General features: G+C 35.0%; 2 protein-coding genes across 6 annotated transcripts; one reads left to right on the forward strand and one right to left on the reverse strand.

The window, feature by feature from the left end:
* Positions 1-347: 347 nt before the first annotated feature.
* LOC140803344 (translocon at the outer membrane of chloroplasts 64-like) lies at positions 348-15,545 on the reverse strand. 3 transcript variants are annotated; one of them, XM_073159190.1, is made up of 13 exons: positions 15,153-15,545; positions 14,395-14,547; positions 14,089-14,219; positions 13,515-13,640; positions 12,403-12,585; positions 12,170-12,314; positions 11,855-12,026; positions 11,151-11,285; positions 10,866-11,063; positions 2,083-2,210; positions 1,952-2,003; positions 1,168-1,237; positions 348-762 (listed from the first exon to the last, which is right to left on the reverse strand). In XM_073159190.1, the coding sequence occupies exons 1-13, from the start codon at positions 15,353-15,355 to the stop codon at positions 680-682; spliced, it is 1,779 nt and encodes a 592-aa protein (XP_073015291.1). In that variant the 5' UTR covers positions 15,356-15,545; the 3' UTR covers positions 348-679. The 3 variants fall into 3 exon arrangements, with proteins under 3 accessions (XP_073015291.1, XP_073015293.1, XP_073015292.1); XM_073159192.1 differs by lacking the exon at positions 15,153-15,545 and adding an exon at positions 14,685-14,820; XM_073159191.1 differs by lacking the exons at positions 348-762; positions 1,168-1,237; positions 1,952-2,003; positions 2,083-2,210 and adding an exon at positions 10,213-10,412.
* Positions 15,546-17,148: 1,603 nt separating this feature from the next.
* LOC140803918 (uncharacterized) lies at positions 17,149-19,473 on the forward strand. Of its 3 annotated transcripts, none has more exons than XR_012111981.1 (4): positions 17,149-18,197; positions 18,256-18,399; positions 18,487-19,072; positions 19,211-19,472. XR_012111981.1 is itself a non-coding variant. In XM_073159758.1 (4 exons), exons 3-4 carry the CDS (start codon positions 18,821-18,823, stop codon positions 19,441-19,443), a joined length of 489 nt encoding a protein of 162 aa, XP_073015859.1. In that variant the 5' UTR covers positions 17,151-18,197; positions 18,256-18,399; positions 18,487-18,820; the 3' UTR covers positions 19,444-19,473. The 3 variants fall into 3 exon arrangements, 2 of the variants coding, with proteins under 2 accessions (XP_073015859.1, XP_073015860.1); XM_073159758.1 differs by having other exon boundaries at positions 17,151-18,197; positions 19,207-19,473; XM_073159759.1 differs by lacking the exon at positions 17,149-18,197 and having other exon boundaries at positions 18,206-18,399; positions 19,207-19,473.
* Positions 19,474-22,129: the final 2,656 nt, after the last annotated feature.

Here is a 22,129-nt window from a genome sequence, read left to right on the forward strand (position 1 = left end):
AACCAAACACAGCTTAAGTTCAAAATTGTAAGGTAATTGTAATATTTGTTTATCTTCATTAGTAACATGCTAGCATCTTACAATTTCAAGAAAGTTGTTAAATGTTTTTAGAAAAATATATTTATAGAAATTTCAATTCTCATTTTCTAAAGTGGATTCTGATTTCCATGTATTTTCTATAGCAACACAAAATTTAATATGAACTCAATTTTACATGGATGATAATTGCAAATGGTTTTGCTGCCCTACATTAAAAACATACTTGAATTTTTCTTTTAAGCTTTTGTAACAGACTGAGTTATTACGAACCATTTGTTCCGGTAGTAAATAATACACATGTATTCAAATAAAAAAAAAATGAGCTCGCTCTGACTAGTATAGTTATCGCAGCTTCAGCAACAAAATAAAGAATAAAACAAAATTGACTTAGCCAGTGTAGGCCAACAAGAACATGAGTTTTCAACACTACACTTACTGAGAATTTGCCACTGCTGCCCCAAGTACTTCTCATCAAGCCCTCTTGCTGAAAAAAACAAAATGCAGACAAGGCCTCCAATTTGTGTGGAAGATTGGTGTTTGTAAACTGAAACTGGTACTTGCACTGTGTAGGAACTGCTGTGGCAGCTCAGACAAGAAGATTTCTTGGATGCTGTCTCGTCTCATCTGGATTTTGGAGAACCTAGACAAAGAACTTTTTGAGCCGGTCCAGAGTCTGAGCTGCTCTTTTGTTATTTGGCTCAAGCACGAGTACATATCTGAAATCTGTAGAGCACAAGTAAAATATGAAGGAAGATCATGACAAGAAAAATACAAGCAAATGGGGTATTATTGATCGAGAGAGTTTAATGAAAAGGCGAAAGTTGGTCAATCGCAATCAGCTTTCGATGACCATTAATTGATAGTTTTTTTATGGGTTCTAATTACATTACAAAAATAGGTAAACCAAAATCCAGATCAACTTCAGTGGTACATTTTTAAAACAAAATAGTTGAATCAACATTACAATCTACTTAATTGGTTCCATTCAGCAGGTTCCAATGTGCATAGGTACCCGCAGTCCTCATCCTTCAAACGTTGGCTGATTCTTAAAAACTGAATTGAACTTTTGTTACATCTGAGAACAGAATCCATACAACATTTACGGCAGACAGAAAAAAGTGGACTAACCTTCCATTGCTTCTTTATAATAACCCAACATTTCTCGTGCAGTTCCCCTCCTTAGAAAAGCCTTTACATTCTGCATGCATGGCAAAGAAAGTATTGAGTCCATGTTTTCTTTCATCCAATATAGATACCAAACAATTAAGCACTCAAGCAGCAGATAAGCACTCAAGCAGCAGATGATACATTAGAAGTTAGAAGTTCACAAGGAACAAACACAACAAAGGTTAGTCAATATTTAACCAAAAGGTGGCATTACTCCCTACACATCATAAGATAATTCTCAACTAGACCTTAGCCCCTAAAAAAAAAAAATTCAGGCTTGCGCCATCTGAATCCAATAAAAGGTTTATTATCTATTGAGACACAAATTAAATTTGTCATCTCATCAAAATTATTTAGGCTGATAAGCATAAATTTTCTGTTTAAAGAACTTCCGAACATCACATGATCACATGCATACGAAATAATAATTCACATATCCACCACAATGACCAATACTAGTTCGTACCTTTGTTTGCTAAGTAGGAAGCCATAAAGAAAAAAGGGGGAAAAGCAAAGGGGTGAGTAAGGAAGCACTAAATTATCTGCATTTGGTGACGATCTTCAACGAAAACTATTACTAAAGCTGCATGTAACTTGGGCAGCAGAAAGTTTTATCATATGCAATAGCCCTAAGGAGAACAAGATGTTGTTAGATCAAGACAAAGTCTTTCTCATACTAAAGAGCACGAATAAATTGTAGCATGCATTTACAATGGTATTACACATCAAGGAAGAGGAGAGAAACCTTCTTATCAAGATCGATGGCTCGAGTGCAATCTTCTTCAGCTTGGTTATAACTATTAAATAAAAAATGAATGATTAATATAAAACATCCAAGCAGATAAAATAAGATAAAAAGCTTAACACTTTGGCCACCTTCCCAACTCCAAATATGCAGCAGCCCGGTTATTGTAGTATGTCGCATTACTGCTGTTGAGTTTGATGGCTTCTGAATAAAATCCTATGGCCCTCTGCCACTGCTTATCTTTGAATGATTGATTGCCCTAAAATGATATTCAGACTATAAAATTAACATACACCACACACATAGGTGGCAGCTACCACTAAATTTCACCACTAAACCAACACAAGTTAGAAGAAGGGGAAGAAAAGTAACATCTAAATCAACTTTGACAAGAAAAAATGTTGAAGATTATGATAAAATCGATTAGAGATGTTAGATTGATAGTCTGAATCTTTAAATTGATGTGTATGTTAGATAGTTAGGGGATTGTGTGGATATGAATCCCAAAATTCCACCTATTTCCTTTCTAGGGCTCTAGCCCTGTAGGTGTATATATACTTGTACAAACGTTTGAAGTATACACAAGAATTTTTCCTTTAACATGGTACCAGACCCTTCCAGTCATCTCTTCCGATCTTGAAAATCGTCATTCTGCGATTTGTTACTTCGCATAATTGATGGCCCGTATTTTCAGAGACTTTGTGTGAATTGCAAACACTGTACAAGTGGTCTCAATTAGTGCAAACATATTTGAAAGGAAAAGGAAGACCGAAGACTCGGTCATGGGATGAAGCCGACTCTATGGTTATGTCATGGTTGTGGGACTCAATAGATCCGAGAATCAGTGAGTTATTTTCCTGACTTCTGCTAAAGCCATATGGGATTCAGTCCGTCGAACCTATTCCAAGGATCGAGACACTACTCATGTTTATGAAACATCTATGGTGGCAACAAAATCAGAATTTTAATTTTCACATCAAGAATTTTTTTTTTGATAAGAAACATATTTTATTAAAATATTGAAGTTTACAATACATTAGGCGGATAAGATATCCGCTAAACGAAATGCTAACAGAGAAACTTCGGACCCCTAAAACACAGTTTTTAATCGAAAATAAAATTCCAATCCCTATATAGCTTCCGAGACACTTAGGTGTTTATAATCTTTCTGTAAATTCGCCCAACTTGCCACTCTGAATTTGATTTTGTCCCATAGCTCTTCAACAGTCTCCTCCTTGTCTTCGAATACTTATCCAAATCGACAAAATAAAGCTCCAGGACGTGAGAATAAGAAAGAATTTTGGTGCTTCTATTGCAGGAAGACTGGACATACAAATGATAAGTGCTGGAACCTTCATGGCAGACCACGTGAAGGGAACTAGAGACATAGTTATTTGGGTCACAAGGCGCACTAAAGCGCTAAGGTGCCTTGGAGCGTGAGACGCAAGACAAGACGCACACTTTATCGAATTAAAGCACAATTGGCACAAATTTTAAATTCAACATATATAAAGTAATTTATACTATTTAAATTAAAATATTTTTCACAAAGATAACAAACAATATAAATAAAAATCCATTAATAAATAATGTATTATAAATCATAATAAAAAACATACTCCAATCATCTAAAATTAATTAGTAAGTCATACATGCATCATAGTATATTAAGGAAAAAAACTTCAAAAATCTAAATCATCAAATTATTCTTCCTTCTCAACTGTATCAACTCCAGAAGTTGAAGCTCCATATTTGTATCTTTCTGATTTCTCGTCAGTTTCACCAAAATCAATTTCTTTCTCCTCCTCATTATTATAATGATAGATAATGAATCTTTTTTTATCGTATTTGACATATTCGTACCTATCGTTGTTTCTTTCATAGAGGATGGACCTCGAGATCTAAAATTATAGGCATCTTCATTAACCCCAGAAGCTCGTCCAACTTCACCCCAAGTCAAATTATCATCACCAAACACAGGATCATTTTCGCCATCACTATTATTATTTAGTTACCCCATCAACCATTCATTACTACCATCTATATTAGCCAATGAAATAAGATCAATCGTATCACACATATTATATCGACGCCACAAAACCCTGTTATACTTGATATAAATCAAATCATTCAACTTTTTTTGCTCCAATCTATTTCTTCTTTTGGAATGAAGCTCCTCATATTTGATACAAACTAATTTTAGGTTTAAAATAATAAATATATCTAATATTTCATTAAATACTAATATTTAGTACTTACGTCTTCAAACACACTCCAATTTCGTTCATAAGTAGATGAACTACAAGTAAGGCTAAGAACTTTCAGCGTGAACACTTGCAATTCGGTGTCGAATACCCAGAAGCCAACCACCATTCCACTGGTAATTTTGAAATAAAATAAAAAATTGATAATTAAAACTATTATATATCAATTATCATATAATAAAATAAAGATTAATTGGTGATTTTTTGTTTATTTGTCTAACTGTCATGGGCATTCCAAAAAGTCATTCATTCTTTTTATACATTAGCAACTGATCCATAATCTTATCTTGCAGCTCTTCAGTTTCACACATCCTAGCGATACAATTATACAAACTTGTTACAACTTCATTGTCATTTTTTATATTAGAACCCGAATACAATAACTCCGGGTTTAAGAAATGCCCAGTAGCATGTAAAGGTCAATGGAGTTGTGTATCGTTCACCTATGATCAATTATGTCAAAAATATCTTTATATTTATTCTCCTTGTGATCAAATGAGGCAGCAATAGCTTCTTTAGCCCGTTTCATAGTCTCATAAATATAGCTCATTGGAGGCTTTTTTTCTCCATCACCCAATCGAAGAACTTTCACCTCTAAACCACAAACTTTAACAACATAAACAATTGTATTCCAAAATGAAGGCATTAGTATAACCTCCGTTGTCCGTTTATCTGGTGCCTTTTTTGCAAATCTACTAGTGGTCTATTTCTCATATGTAGACATTTTTCTCAAACTCGCCTTGTGCTTTTGAAACCGCTTTAAAGCCAAAAAAACAGTTGCAAAACGAGTTTTTCCAGCCTGTTATATATATCCATCTTTCATCATGTTTAAAATTTGGGACCTGCTATATATACATTAACCATCATTGCCCTTTCTTCAAGTAAGGAAATTTAACGAAATCTTCAAGCATCAAATCTAAACAATGAACAGTTGCATTGTTATTTGGGGTTCAAGGCGCACTAAAGCGCTCGGGTGTCTTGGGGCCTGAGGTTAGAGTTGGAAAAACTCGTTAGTTTGAGAAAAATGTTTACATATCTGAGAAACGGACCACCAGTAGATTTGCAAAAGAGGCACCAAATAAACGGACAGCAGAGATTATACTAATGCCTTCATTTTGGAATACAGATGTTTATATTGTTAAAGTGGGTGGTCCAGTGGTGAAAGTTCTTTGATTGGTTGATGGAGAAAAAAAACCTCCAATGAGCTATATTTATTAGGCAATGGATCGGGCTAAAAAAGCTATTGTTGTCTCATTTGATCACAAGAAGGATAAATATAAAGATATTTTTGATATAAATGACCATAGGTGGACGATACACAACTCCATCGCCCTTTAAATGTTGTTGGGCATTTCTTAAGCCCGGAGTTATTCTATTTGGATTATAACGTATAAAATGACAATGAAGTTGTAACAAGTTTTTATAAATGTATCGCTAGGATGTGTGACACAGAGGAGCTACGGGATAAGATCATGGATCAGTTGCCAATATACAAAAGAACTGAATGACTTTTTGGAATGCCTATGGCAATTAGACAAAGAAACAAAAAATCACCAGACAATCAATATTTTTATTTTTATTTTATGATAATTGATATATAATAGTTTTAATGTTCAATTTTTTATTTTATTTCAAAATTACCAGCGGAATGGTAGTTGGCTTATCGGTGTTCAACACCCGAATTGCAAGTGTTCATATGAAAGTTCTTAGCCTTGCTTGTAGCTCATCCGCTTATGAACAAAATTGGAGTGTGTTTGAACATGTGAATACTAAATATTAGCATTTAATAAATATTAAAATTTATTATTTTAAAGCTAAAATTAGTTTCTACCAAATATGTGTAACTCCATTCCAAAAGAAGAAATAGATTGGAGCAAAAAAAGTTAGAATGATTTGGTTTATATAAGTATAATAGGACTTTTGGGGCGTCGATATGATATGCGTGATACGATTGATCATATTTCTTTGCCTGATATAGATGATGGTAATGAATGGTTGATGGGAGACTAAATAATAATAGTGATGGCGAAAATGATCTCGTGTTTGATTATGATAGTTTGACATGTGGTGAAGTTGGACGAGCTTCTGGGGTGATGAAAATGCCTATAATTTTAGATAACGACATTACGTGTACATTAAATAAAATAAAAGAAGATCTAATATCCATTGTTATAATAATGAAAAGTATGAAAAAATTAATTTTGGTGAAACCAATGAGGAATCAGAAGGATACAAATCTGGAGCTTCAAATTCTGAAGATGATGACGATACAGTTGAAAAGGATGAATAATTTGATGATTTAGATTTTTGAAGTTTTTTCCTTAATATACTATGATGCACTTACGACTTACTAATGAATTTTAGATGATTGAAGTTTGTTTTTTGTTATGATTTATGCTACACTATCTATTAATATATTTTTATTTATATTGTTTGTTATCTTTGTGAAAAAATATTTAATTTAAATAGTATAAAATACTTTATATATGTTGAATTTTAAAATTTGTGTCAAATGCGCTTTATTCGATAAAGCGTGTGCATCGCCGTCCGACTCAGGCCCCAAGGCACCTTAGCACTTTAGTGCGCCTTGCGCCCCAAATAACCACGGAATTGACTTTATATCCTAGAAGAAATTGCCCCCAGTAAATAGCTTCATCTTGTTTTCTCTTCTTCATCAAATAAAAATATCATTTGACTTCAACATTTTAGATTATGGCACTCGTCCTTTGGTGTTTTGAAGGTTATGCTTCCGTCTTGGTTTGAGGGTTTAGAAAATAAACACATTCACTGTGATATGTGTGAGTCTGCTAAACACAAACATGTATCCTTTCCAATTAGTAATAAAAAAGGTTCAATTCCCTTGTATCTAATTCATGGTGATATATGGCAACCCTCCAATATTTTTAATATTTCAGGATCTCGTTGGCATGTATTGTTTGTGGATGATTGCACCCGAATTTCATGAATGTTTTTCTCAAATTTAAGAGGAAATCAGTGATATGTTTCAAAATTTTCACAACATGATCCACAATCAACTCGGGGCAAAAGTAAAGAGATTGAGGTCCGATAATGCGAGATATTATTTCAACCAAACCCTGTCCCCATATCTTGAAGAAGGAATCATTCATGAGTCCTCATGTATTAATACTCAACAACAAAATGGAATAGTCAAAATAGGGGGAAACTTGATCCTAGAGCTCTTAAGAGTATCTTTTGAGATACTCATCAAGCAAGAAGGGATACAAGTGTTACCATCCACCTACAAAGAGGTTTTTTGACACGATTGATGTCACATTTGAGGAACAAAATTCTTATTTCAGCCAGATCTCATTCCCAAAACGAGCATCTACCATCTCTCAATGATGATGACATTGATGCATTCTTATGGTGTGGATTATCAAAAACTTTTTGCTCCAGTTGCCAAGATGATTACATTTCGAATTTTACTATCTCTCACTGCCAACTTCAATTGGAACCTCGATCAATTTGACCTTAAGAATGCCTTCTTACATGGCATCTTGGAGGAAGATATTTACATGGAGATTCCACCAGGATTTAAGGATACTGAGAAAGACAATAAAGTTTGCAAGTTAAAAAGGCATTATATGGTCTCAAACAATCACCAAGATCCTGGTTTGGAAGATTTGAACAATAATGCTGAGATACAAGCAAAGTCAACGAGACAATGCACTCTTCTTCAAGCACTCAAATTTAGGGGAGTCACAATTCTCATAGTATATTTTGATGACATAATTGTGGCCAGGAGCGATGAGAACGAAACACCGATCTTAAGAAGATGTTTGGCAAAGGAGTTCGAAATAAAGGAACTTGGAAGATTGCAATACTTTCAAACGATATACTGGTCGAAAAGCCATGAATGATGGGAATGATGGGTAGGTACACGGCGTTGAGCAGGATGCAGGATGCAATAGGGTAGGGTTGCGAATCATGAAGACTGAAAAGTGGACAGCCCGGGAGTGGGCTCAGAACAATGCATGGGTCAGGTGATTGATGGGCCCAGATAAGAGTTGGTTGAGGAATTGAGTTTTGATGGCGAACAAGTAACCTTGAAGGAATGGTTGTGCTATTGTAATCCATATTGAGATTGGGCTAGACTGGAACAGGCGTGTATCTTACTGGCCTAATAGCTGCAATATGGGTTGAGGCCAATCCATGTTTGCTTTAAATTTGCGCGAAGCAAGCCCATACACCAGACGACACAAATAGGGAGGGGAGAAACATGCTATGGAGTCCTCGTTTAACCAGAGGATGGACGCATAGTAGTAGAGCAGCCATTATGGGAATTGACCAAAGCTTAAGGACAAGGAATCGAGAATCCGAACGGTCTCACAAAAGGGAATTGAAGAAAGAAGGCAAGTGTTCAGGGCTTAAAGAATTTGAAAAGAAGTTGGCTGTTCGAAGACAAAAAGAGGATAGGGAAGAGGAAATTAGAGCTGAAAGAGCGACAAAATTCCTGCGCCAAGCTGACGCCCATGGGAGGGACCAGGGTAAAATTATTCAAACTACTCCAATTTCATGATCCTATTTGTGAATTAACCATTGGCCTGGTGTCTCATGACAGCTTGTGTGATTGAAAGGGTCTAATTATGAGCATACATGTTTACCCCATGTTTCCTCATAACCCTCCGAATCTATTCACATGGGTTACGGTTAAAAGATAGTGGGTTGCTATTAAAACATTGGAGGCAGCTTGTCATGCTTTCCCTCAATTTAAAATTTTGGGATAAATTGATGGTATTGTTGTTTGCTTGATGATCACCCGGTCTGCAACTAACTTCTTTGAAGTCAAGAATGTCAATGAAATTGAACCAGTACTAAAGAAGTCGTTTATTATCTTCACAGCAGCCATGGAATCTGGAATTACTATTATCAGCATCATGGCCCTGATGTCCTCTTTTACCATATTTAAGTTCGGGACGTAGAAAGATATCAAAAGTTGGCAATTGATAATTTTTATTGCATACTGTTGTTGGTTTATTGGGTGGCCGTGCTGGTGGGATGCACTGTTCTCTATTCATGTTCCTACTTATTGAGGAAGGGTAAGATGCATTGGGACTAGAGCTGAACAAGTTATCCTCAACTCTTAGCCTTGAGGACAAGGCTAATTTTGAAGACGGTGACCTGTTCATTTTTGCTTTTACTTGGATGTTAATCTAGCTTGTGCTAGGGTACAGAGGTTATCTCTGGTTTATTTTCCGTGTTAATCTACCTTAGTTTTGCTTTGTTCATCTATTTTTACCATATATAAATTGTGGTTGCAACAATGTTCCTACTTATAGGCAACTTGCTTATATGTTTACCAAAGGACTCGACACCGCAGCCTTTCAAGACATAATTTGCAAGCTGGGAATGAAAGACCCATACCTACCAAAGTTGAGGGGGAGTGTTGGAGATTATGATAAAATCAATCAGAGATGCTAGATTGATTGTCTGAATATTTAAATTGATGTGTATATTAGATTAGCATAGATTAGGGGATTGTGTGGATATGATACCAAAATTCCAGCTATTTCCTTTCAAGGGCTCTAGCCATGTAGGTGTATGGAATTGTGTGGATATGGATCCCAAAATTCCAGCTATTTCATTTCTAGGGCTCTAGTCTTGTAGGTGTATATATACTTGTACAAACGTTTAAAGTACATACACCAATTTTTCCTTAAACAAAAAAAAATATGAATTGACTAGGGCAAGAAACCTGAGCAGGACAGATAGCGCATGGGGTACACCTAGGAGCAGGACACAGCAAGGCACACCCTCGACATCCAGACTCGAGAGTCAAGCCAAGTGTGCATTATCAGCAAAGTGTGCACCTTAGTGGGTGATAAATGCAGAGATTGTGAAATCAAAATTGAAATTAAATGTAGAGGCCATTCATATTTTCTTGTACAGTAGTTTGCAAATAAATGTTTTTGTATTACATGCGACAATTTTCTTCATATATTTAGAACTTGCAATATTAAGCCAAAGAGTACATTTATTCAAATAAGGTTGTGCCAGCCGAACATAGGGTTTTGCATTTAGGTTAAAGGGCACATGTCTGCCTCAAAGCACCAAACATATTTAACAACTATGCCAGTGTTCATTTTGTGTTCCAGGTAGAAGGCCTTTAGGAAGCTAGGACCATGCAACCATAGACTACTTTTATACAATCATCCTTTACTGAGAACCAAAATGAACTGCAACAAGAATTCATTTTAAGCCAAAGAATACAAATCATGATACACTCATTGAAAAGAAAGGCCAGATCAAGTGGTATAGTAGAGATGAAACCACTGTCACCCAGGAATTCAAGAAGTACAACTATATTTTTCTCAAGTAGAGCTTGAGGAAAAGGTCAATCTGGACGTAGTACAGACACGTGATTAAAGAAATTAAAACCATGTAAAAAGGTAAATAGAGAAATAAATGCAGGAATTAGTATCGTTTTAACATCATGGAAAGCTCGACAAATGAATAGAAAATAAGATTTGTGCTTGGTGCATGTCATGGATGAAACGCGTGGAAGCATGCAGGGTACAAGTTCCCCCACTTCATAAGAAAATCATCGTAAAGACAATCACATTCTCTTTTGCTGTGTGCAAGGTAAAGGCTGTGAAATTCTGCAGAAAAAGAACGTCATTATACTTTACCTTTTCTTTTGCCATCTCCGCTGATGCTTCCTGGGTCACAACAGTAGATGATTTAGACTTGCTGGCAATATCAACTTGCTCTTGTAAAGATGTATACATGGTCTGCAGGGTGTCCAATAGAAATCTATCACCCCCATGCCTGGCCAAGAGCGATACAGAAACTGGGCATTTGTCATAAACACCCAGCGGTATTGCAACCTTGAAAAAAGAAATAAGAATTTTTCAGCCAGGAAAAATAATATGCAAACAGTATGGTGTGTGAGAAAGGGGTATTTTAAGTTCGACCTGGCAGCAGCCCGACATACTAGCTAAACTTGAAAGAGTAGATGTCTGGATCAAGTAGTCCTCTGACATAATTTCTTTTGCGCCTAGTTTTGTAGGAGGATCGATTGTCGTAGGAATCACCAATATCCCCTCATCCTGTTGAGTCCAAATGTGCGAATTAAATAATAGATTAAAAATAACAGTAGCATCGCCATATCGAGGCCAAAATATCTAGAAACTTGATTGCTAAAGAATGCAATTGCTTCTACAACTTTTCCATGTATTGTTGACGTAGTAGTAAATTCTTCTAGGTTTTTAATCATATATAATTTTATATAAAAAAAATATTCAGCAGGTTATCTATGTCTTGCTTGTAAACTTTGGTCCCTCCACAGAGACTATTCTTCTTTGCATCAGTTCTGATCCATTCAAGGAATAAGCTTCCAGGGTGCGTGCTTTTTCTATTTAAAAAAAAACTACTATTATTTTAGAAATTAGGACGTCCATTTACTTTACTACTTTATTAAAAGTAAATCCCGCAACTGTTATTGTTTTCTATGTTAAGAGGAAATTAGGCAAGAGATACAGGAAAATAGATGGTGATTGGCGACCTCAAACAATTAAAATAAAGAGAGAGCATAAAGAAATGCTTTCTACCACACACAAGCGGTGTTAGCAAGACAAGAGTAAAACATTGACAAATGTCATACTGGAAGAATGTATACCTTTAAAAGGGCATTTATAGCTGCGCGTAAATCACTCATTATAGTTTGACATTTTTCAATTTCTGTATCAATAGGCCCCAACACTTCAGCAGTCATTTGTGCTGAGATAACTGGATTTATAGTAGGCTTTGCTGAATTGATCCATTCACTATGACTTTGTCTGAACTCATGACTGAAATCAAATAGAAAATAAAAGCATTACTCAAAATTGCACAATTCCAACTTACTGCAGGACCAAAATTGCAATTCTCCTGAAATTTCTAAGAAATGAGTATTTCCAAGTGCAACAAATTAATTACTTCAATCTAATCTAACCTTTTAAGTGTCTGCAATACATTTGCTAGAAGTCTTATTGGAGAAGATTTTCCCTCGCCGTTTGACTGCTTCGTGTAGAATGATTTTAAGCTGGGAATCTTCAAAGCCAAATAATCACCAATATTTTCATGCCTCAAAACTTGTCCTGAAAATTGGAGCTTTATAAAGATCGAGAATGTAATGACCTACAATAGATCAACTCCCCCAAAAATTAGTGACATAAAAGAGCATACTTCCATAAAGCTTCTCAATGGACTTTATCACCGCCTGAATCACCCAGCTTGAAGGAACTTTTGACAACTGGAAAAGATCATCAGATATCAAAACACTCCTAGGATTGCGTTGTGCAGTATATGGAACCTGCAATAGCACATGTCCAACACGACGAAGTACACTAGGATCCTTGGCAAACCATCCTGAAAAATTAGTCAGTCTTTAATAATCAACAAAGTACAAAGGAAATAATATTTGGGATTTTAAAAAGCAACAGACTGTTTTTACTATACTATAAATTTCTAATCAACTCAGAGTCATCTAGTTAATATACGGACAGTCACCCATCAGTATCAAAATGGTAGCCAACAAATCAAATTTGGGGAGAAGATCCAATCAAAATTACTTGTACTGAAACTAAAAAATGTGACTCGATATCAACAAAACCACTTGACTCAACATCTGTTTTCGTAGACTTTAACCAAATAAAAATCATTAAAAAATAAACGGGAATTTGTTTTGAAGGAGTACACAAGAATAAAAGTGACTACACTCTGTAGTGCATGATGTATAAAATTATCATTTTCTCAGAAATTTAATTAATTGCATTTAAAATAGTTACATAAACAAAGATATTCAATAATTTAAGATTGAAAATGTAAAAATCATATCTGAAGGACCAAGTTGGACATGGTATGCCATAAAGGTACATGAAAAAAAAGTGTCGGTCCTGAATGTGAATATGTGATAGCTAGTACTAACGTCTTGTGTTCGTACAATCACTGGATATCGACAACTATTCAAAATTCAATTACAACCATCTAGCTCATGAGTGACTTTTACATTGTTTGTGTTGTGCATTGTTGATGTTTGACTAATTCCATTACCAGAGACTAGAAATTTACCCAAAAAAACACTAATATACATGAGCAAGAAGATTTTCTCAAAGTTTTAAGCCACCTTTTAAACATCTCTAAGAAAATCTCTATTTATATTTTTTCCAAATTTTCCACCTTTCCTCTTTTATATGTGAAACTTTGACATCATTCCGACTTGGTCATTAGCATGGTGCTATAGAGACAGATTTAGAGCATCTTAAAGAAGATGCTAATACACAGAATGAAATACCTACCAACCGTGTCAAGACTCCCAGATACAGATATTACGCCTGAAAGGGAGACAGCCCCATAAGATGGTCGAAAGCCTAGTACACCACAATATCCAGCAGGCACACGCACACCACCATCAGTATCTATGCCTGTCACGTTATAGTAAATTAAACATCCATATACTTTTGCAAAAAAAAAAAGAACACAGCGCTTAAGCACCATCAAAATTGTAAATTGCACGCATTCCTCAGCAGCATTCTTTTTACCTAAGAAATATAAAAAACTTTGAGAAGAGGTCTCGATCCTACTAGATCGGGGGGAATCTTAAAATCAGCCATGACAAAAACAGAACTAAGTATACGAGGAGCAGTCTCAAACTTGTTGCAGCAGAGATCCGCCATTCAAGAAATGCAATTAGATAGGACTTAGGTGAGACAAAAAACACATATCAATTGACTTGAGGGTTGCATGTTAAAACACACAGAGAAACATTTCATTGACACTATCAATGCAACCATGGAATACCATGTTTCTCGTGGATAGATAGGCCAAAGCTTCGCAAGTAATGGACTCTTAAGGGTAGAAACATTCATTTACCTAAAGCAAAATCAACAAAATTAGCAGCCACAGCTACGGCAGCGCCACTTGAAGCTCCTCCTGGAATTCGAGCAGGTGAGGTGGGATTAGTTGGTGCCCCGTGCCCGTAGTGGTTGTTTTCTCCACTTAGACTGGATATGAACATAAAAGCTAAGGAAATATTCAAAGTTTGAAATAGAAAAATCTACAGAAGACGGCACAAAGGAAGGAGAACACATAGCCAAGAACAACTTCCAAGATAGTTCAGATCTGAAGCCTATAAGGTAGAACTGTGGAAAACACATTTGAGTACAGAATGATGCAAACCTGAATGCCATGTCATCCACAACAGTTTTTCCAGTGCATGTGGCACCTCCGTCAACGAGGGCTGCAACCACGGGACTTGTCAAAGTCGCAGGCTCGTGTGTTCTTGACCAGTCTGGATTGCCAAATCCAGTTACAAATCCTTCGATATCAAATCTGGTATCAAGATTTAAAACAGAATTTACTCTTATTAGCCAAGAGTAATACGCATATTTGAACATTGGCAAACATTTGAAGAACAGGAGACATTCTTATGAAGCAAGAAACTGATAATCAGAAAGAGAACTCTTTACTTTAAGAATAAAAGTAGGGGCGGGCTAACTGAACATCAGGTACATGAGGAATACAAAGATTATGCTCGGAAAAAAAATCTTCAGTAACTCTTAATAGTCCACATATAGCTCCTTTTCAGACATCCAATAGAGAAATATCCTATTATGCGACAAAAAGAACCCTGCATAGCATTCTATGTAAATGAAACTAATATTTGAATTGAATCATGTCCTTTTTGAACTGTTATATTGAATAGACTGATGACACAAGATAAAGGCGATAAGAAAAATACAGAAAAGGGTTCCAATCAAAATCCTTCCTTTTCACTGAATTTTCCATTAGGAAACAAATCAAATGAAGAAAACAAAACTAATACAAAAACTGGCAGCCAAAAAGCTTCCACATATCAAGGTATTATTTAAGCCACCGATAAAACAATAACAGAATACCATTACGAATTCAATGGGGTGGAATTTAAACGGCCTTACACATCAGAAACTGCAAAAGTGAGGCCAGTAAGTGGATGAGGAGCTTTTGGCGGCGCAGGCTGCGGGGGCGGCAGAAGCTGCAACCGCTCAATAAACGCCCCGAAATCTTCTTTCACCGTCCGTGTCAGCTTCTTAGCCATAATCAATATCCCAGCAAGTCCAAGCCCGAGCAAAACCCACAAATTCACCGATGAAGACGCCATTTTATTAGCTATGCAGCGTTTAACTACTCAGTTCTTGATGTTTGTGCAATCCCTTATACCATGTGAGGATTTTTGGAGCAAAAACAACCTGACAGAGAGGGATTGCAGTTACAGGCGATGAAGAGAGAAACCCAAGTATGTAGAGACGAAAGCCGTGTGATGAGCTTATCAGTCATCGGACAGATAATTTTTTTGATTTTATTTATATAGAGTAAAATTAATTTATATATATATAGAGTAAAATTAAGGGGCCGGGATTTGGTAAAAAATCCCTAAACAGAAACTTCATTTGCTGTTCAGTCCCCAAAATCATAAAATTTTCTCTGAATCACCTGAAAAGATGAGGAATTTGTTTTAAACTCCCTCCACAATATTTTATTAATTTTTTCTCTTATTTTATTATTATCTCTCTCCCCAATTCTCTCCCCCAATTCTCTCAACATCGTCTCGGCTGATCCCTAATCCTCCTTCAACCTCCACCTTCGAAACTACATCCACCTCCACGGAGCACCGATTTTTTTGGAGATTCAAGAAAAGAAAACAAGTGAGTTGCTTCTTCTTGTTTGTTCGCTCGTTTTTTCCATTTATTTGATATTTGGTACGCCACTTGTTCTTGATTTATGATACTTTGACGATTTCGCAAAACAAGTGATTTATTCATCTTTCTGTTTCGGTGGATTTTTCCAGTTATTATGATATTTGTTAGCACAATTGTAATTTATATATGTTATTGTCACGATTTCTATTTTAATTCCCTAGCCACCAAAACCCACAGAAGGCTACTATTCTTGATTCTCCATGTACGTATGTGATGCCCAGTGCAGAGTTATTGGTTATACCAACAAGGAGAAGCAAAAGGATGAGACAAAATCATCAGTGTGTATTGCATTTTGCTAAGAGAAAATTGAGTGTGTTTTAAGTCTGTTTCCAACAAAGAGAACCAAAGAATGTGATAAAAAATCAATTTGGATAGCATTTGATTCGACATTATAGAATAAGGGCAAAAATCATTTGCAATTTCCAGGATGCTAAAATGAGGGGAAAAGGCATTAAGGAAATCCGAAACAACCCTTAACTATGCACTGCTTGGCCAGGTAAATCTGGTACATCATGGTTCTATAATTATCACAGCAAGCAAGTGTTTGTTGTCAATTATAATAAGCTTTGCATTGTTTTGTTTGTCTTGATTTTATAATGTTATTAATTTTGATTCTACGTGTTGTTTGGAATTATATTAGAAGTTTACTTTTTTTTTTAATTTGTTATATTAATATATCGGCAAATTGCACATAAATTCCTATTGGGGTTCTGAACTTTGCGGTCAGTACCCAATATTTCTTTTATTTATATTCAATGCCTGACAAATTGTATTTGTATGTTTAAACTCCCTAATGAAGAGGCAAAGACCGAATACCCTCCTATTTAATTAAAACTCATTACTACCCTCCTTTATATTATATCTTCTCTCCCTTCTTCTTCAGAGGAGGTTCGGCCGAGTAAAAAGAAATCACGACATCAACTGAGACGCAGAAAATAGGGAGAAAAAAGGCGACAAATCCAAGAACTCGAGATAAGAATAAATGGAAGCAGGGTACGAAGGAGAAATCCAAGCAAGGTACGAACGAGAACCACATTTTCCTCAATGTCTAAGGTTTGTTAATTGTGGAAATTTTTTTGTGGTTTTCAAACTGTTAATGTTTGTTTTACTTGTATTGTTAATATTTTTAGAAATTTTGATTGTATTGTTAATATTTTTAAAAACGTACGAACGAGAACCACATTCGAAGGAGAAATCCAAGCAAGGTAAGAACGAGAACCACATTCAAATTTTTCAGTTGTATTGTTAATTTTTTTAGAAATTTTGATTAAATTAAAAATCTAAAAAATTAGTACTTGTGCTTGATTTCGAAGCTGTTGTTCCTAATTCCTTGTGTTATGTACAATTCAATTTTTATGTGATTATTAGGGAATTTTCTGTCTACTGTTGTGGGCAGTGAAATAATTTTTTTGCGTATAACACCATGGCTAGATTTGTTGATAAAATACACATGTCTAAATGCTATTTTTTGGTTTTTTGTATATGCAATTATGTTCTGTTTCTTATTTTTTTTTGTAATTGTGTTTGTAATAATTATTGTATAATTGTTTTATGTTTTTTAATGTAGAAACTACTGCAGAAGACAAAGTAAATCATGATTATAATGAGAAGAGTAGTGGTAAAGAATTTTTTCACGATGTTCCCCTCCGTATTTTAAAACTGTGATGGCGAATTGAAGCCAATTGTAGGGGAGCAACAAATGATTCGGATAAATGATACTCTTTTCGCCAAATGGATTGATATGCTAGTCCTTGCTATCAGTAGTGGGCGGATTGATTATTTTCTGAACAGATTTGAGGGTGATTCGTGTTTTTTTTTGTTGGTGATAATATTACCATCCCTTTCAAATCAGCTAATTTCTCGGTTGTGCTCGGCCTACATCACGTTGGACAACCAGTTGACTTGGACCTGAAAATGGAGTCCAAATATTTGACACGTCATTTTGACGGCACGGTCACCAATGCCAAGCGAATAGTCATTTATGAAAAATTGATTTTCCTTGCAAGAAGTGACGATGAATGTGATATTGATGATTTTGTGAGAACTTTCATTTTGTTCATTTTCAACTGCATAATATTTCCCACGGACAATTGTATCACTCCTGAATTTATATTTCCTTATCTCGATGATCTTACGAATTTTTTTGAATATGCTTCGGGAGATGCTGCCTTCCGATTTTTATATCGATAAATATGTCAGATCAGGAAAAAACTTTATGTTGATGGATGCACGGTTGGATTGATGGTTAGTATTCAGCTTTACTAATTATGGTCATTAACTTTTATTTTATTTTTTGTTTTAGGCTTGGTTATATGAGACAGTCCCAGTTTTAGGAGTAAGGCGTGGTTTAAATGTTTACCTCTGGTTGTTTTGTTGGTGGAAGAGCAAGATCCCACTAAATGCAGCTGGCACTGAAACATTGTTGAAACGCATAGATTAAACCCAGGTACTTATAATTATTTTAGTTTATTAATCTAGTTGTGCAAAATTAATGTTTAGTTGATTGACAGTGGTATATTTTTTTTGTGAATAGATTCTGTCGATACATCCATTTTGTGAGGATGAGAAGTTGTTAGTGGACATGAATCTTGGTTTAAAGCAAGAAACGAATAGATGTGAAGTAAAACGTTTTGAGAAACTTGTGATGAAACAAATGAATGAGTTAAAGATACTGAGAAAGAGATGTGCTGAGTTAGAGGGTGAAAAGGTTCGACGTAGAACGAAGGGAAAAAGGTCTGTGGCAGATAAGCGTGAAAATGTTGTTGATTCTGAGGAAAAGGTTGATAAAACAGAAAAAAAAAAGGTGACTTTTGAGTCACCACATGATGCAAGAGCTAACTTTGGTGATTTTGTTGACGTAGTGGTAAATGCAGTTGTTTCTGATTTGGCTAAAAGAAAAGAAAGAGTTAGATGAATCCCATTCTTTGAATGCTTGTGTTGATGAGAGCATTGGTGGTAGTTTTGTTGCTACTTCTGAAGTGGAGAATAAAACGGTTTCTCAATCTTCAATTGCGGATCATGTGAGGGCTAGGGATGATCGTGTAAAGAAAAAAAAGGGTTCCATGTTTGTGACTCCACCTAGCTCAACACCAAGACGTCAGAGGAAGTTGAAAAAACATGTAAATGAAGTGTCAATTATTTCCAAATCGATTGTATTAAGTTTAATTTATTTTTTCTGTTTTTCAGTACTATTGTTGTTATTGATGTTTGGATTTTCTGTTATATTGCTGAATATATCGCCACTTTTGGACAGGAAGTTATAGACGTTGAGAAGAAAGGCAATACTCCTGGCAAGGTTGCCATTGATGAGTTTCAAGGTAGATCAGATTTCTGTGGACATGGAGAAGCTGATGATGAAGAGAGAAAATTGGTGACAAACTTTCTTGCTAGAAAAGAGTTGGAGTACGTTGATATTCCGTATGTTTCTTCTTCTTATTTTCGTAATAATGTGTCCAAATTTTTTAATGAAATTGAGTTTTCTATTTTGTAGTGTTGTTGTTTGGGAAGATGCTGATTATGAGTTTAAGTGGACCGATATTATGTCATTTTCTTTTTGGTGATCCTGTTGAGTCTGAGATAATTAATGTTCACATGAGAATTATGCAAAAGCAAAGTTTGCAGCATGGATTTGAGATTTATTGCATGGACACAATGGTGCAGGTTCGTAGCAGTATGAGTTTTGCGTTTTTTTTTGTTTTCGTTTTACTATATTAAGATAAATGAGTATATGTGTTCTTCAATCAGAGAATCATCTACCAAATGACGCAGACAATATGAATGATTACTGCTTGGGAATATTAAATCAATGGCCTTGATTATTCCAGGATGCCTATCAGAGAAAAAAGTGTACTCATCGAACCCCATACAGTTATGTAAAATCAAAGCACCTTTAAGTTGGAAACAAAACCATCCCTAGTTATCATTATTTTCAGCATCCACAACTGCATATGCTAATGTAAAAAGATCATCGTTCGCATCTTTTGCAACAGCAACCAAAATATTTCCCTTATATTTATTCTTTATATGAGTGCCATCCAAGAAAACCAAGGGCCTACATCCACTGACAAAACCAGTTGCACATGCATTGAAACAGATAAATAATCGTTTAAATTTATTACTAGAAGGTCAATTTCACACTCAACAATACTTCCAGGATTAGTTTCTTTGATGGCTCTACAATACCATCTTAATCTATCATAAGACCAATCATCTGTACCATAAATGTTATGCATAGCCAATTTTTTCCCTTTCCAAACTTTGTCATAACTGAGCTCGACCCCATAATCTCTTTTTATGTCTTTCAACATCATACATGGTCTATACGATGGCTCTCCCCTCAATCTCTCCATCACAACATTGGAGACCCAGGCAGCATCAACTTTAGGATGTCCTCTACTACGTAGATTGTCATTTCCACATGTATGGATTAGATTACATTTTCTAATGCCAAAAAGATTGTCAGATTTGTGTCTGAAAGCGTAAATTCTCCAAGAACATTTGTTTACACTACACACAATAGTAACCTTCTCATTATCATTCTTTTTGTACGAAAAAGAACGTCTCGTAGCAATTGCATAATTTTTTGCAAAACTCGAAATTCAGCAGCATCCTTGAATATTTGACTGTTCCCACGGATGCAATTACTCCAAACGTCTATCGAATTTTTTAACAAAACAACTTGAAGATGACCGTCATTGCTACTCACTGTGTCATCTTCAGATTCAACCCTATTTTACGTAATGTAAAAATTTGTTAACACTAACATTTTGTACCTTTTAAGAAATTATTAAGACAACACATGTTAAATAATACTTATGTTCTAGATAACGATATAAATGATCAGTTAGTTGAAAATATAATTGACACATCATCTACTTTCACAAGAAGCACACTCACAACAAATCTCCATGAAAAATACAATAAAAAATGTTATCATAAGTAGTTGCACATGAGTTTTTACCTCCCAATATATGGCCTCCTATTTGGTCTTTTCTCACTGCCCTCATGTTAATTATTGTAAGTTTCATAGATGTGTGAAGATGGGTCATGATACGAAAGTCATCATCTTCATTCAACGTCACATACATCTTCTGATGGGGGGCTAGATACTGCAATGTAATAGTTTGGGGGGAAATCACCGTACATTTTCTCCCAAAATTAAGAAACAACTCTGTTAGAGAGAAGCCATTGAAGGTTGAAATCATATAGAGCTCATTTTCGTACTCGCAGCTACCCAGGAATGAAAAATTTGATGATCCAGATCCATATTCCATTTCTCCAAGAAATCAAACAAAAACCTGCGTCAATTAAGTAGTTACAAATTTCACATGAAAAAGATTTTACTAAACACAAAATTAGAAGAAAAAACAAATTCATACAAAAACTTAAAAAATGTTCTTCACAAACTTATTCATAAAACATTCATCAAATCTAATAAAACTATTTATATATCACGATAATATAGAAATAAGAATACATAATTAAAATACAATATGAAAAAGTAAAATCAACGATAACATACGATTTAATAACAACACTAAAGTATAATAAAGCTCGAATTAAACAAACATGATATGATGAAACCAACATAAACGAATAGAAACTAGAAACAATTAAAGAAGCACAAATCGATTACATCAAGTAAAACAACACTACAACAAAAGAATAATAATCTATACAACAAAAAAGTGACATACTGACAATACATTAAAACAACAAACAACACACATAAACTTGCACAAACGTACAATAACTAATACAAATTCCAAAAAAACATATTTGAAGTATAACCTCTGAAAAAACAATAACATGCTGATGAATAGAATTAAAATAAGTTCTAACCTTAAACCAACACAAATTAAAGAAAATCTAAATTTGTCGACTATCTTGCTTCTCCAGTGTCTTCATCATTGAGCTTTCAATAATGTATTTAAAGAAAAAAAATCTTGTGTGAACCAAAAAGCTTGTTTATATGTCATATATATGTAAAAAATTTACGTATAGACTTCGATCTTTCAAAAAAAATTACACAGATACTCGTGAAATTCAAATTGTATTCCTAAAATGTTCTGTTATTCATTTTCCACAAATATAAAGTTTTTTTCCCCACAAACATTGAGAACCTGGTTCACTGTTCAAATTAATCAAATTTATTTTCATTCACAAAAGCCTCCAGT

This window comes from Primulina eburnea, chromosome 10 (genome assembly GCF_022965805.1).
Source record: "Primulina eburnea isolate SZY01 chromosome 10, ASM2296580v1, whole genome shotgun sequence".
In the NCBI taxonomy this organism is placed as follows: Eukaryota; Viridiplantae; Streptophyta; class Magnoliopsida; order Lamiales; family Gesneriaceae; genus Primulina; species Primulina eburnea.

What these genes read in the sequence shown, in the direction of transcription:
- LOC140803344 (XM_073159190.1), bottom strand. Translation starts at nt 15,355, where the DNA reads ATGGCGTCTTCATCGGTGAATTTGTGGGTTTTGCTCGGGCTTGGACTT. An exon ending in CTATAAATGCCCTTTTAAAG is followed by an intron (nt 11,286 to 11,854) that starts GTATACATTCTT and finishes TGGACTCAACAG; the next exon opens with GATGAGGGGATATTGGTGAT. An exon ending in GCATATTTGGAGTTGGGAAG is followed by an intron (nt 2,004 to 2,082) that starts GTGGCCAAAGTG and finishes TTTATTTAATAG; the next exon opens with TTATAACCAAGCTGAAGAAG.
- LOC140803918 (XM_073159758.1), top strand. Translation starts at nt 18,821, where the DNA reads ATGCAGTTGTTTCTGATTTGGCTAAAAGAAAAGAAAGAGTTAGATGAA. An exon ending in AGAGGAAGTTGAAAAAACAT is followed by an intron (nt 19,073 to 19,206) that starts GTAAATGAAGTG and finishes ACTTTTGGACAG; the next exon opens with GAAGTTATAGACGTTGAGAA.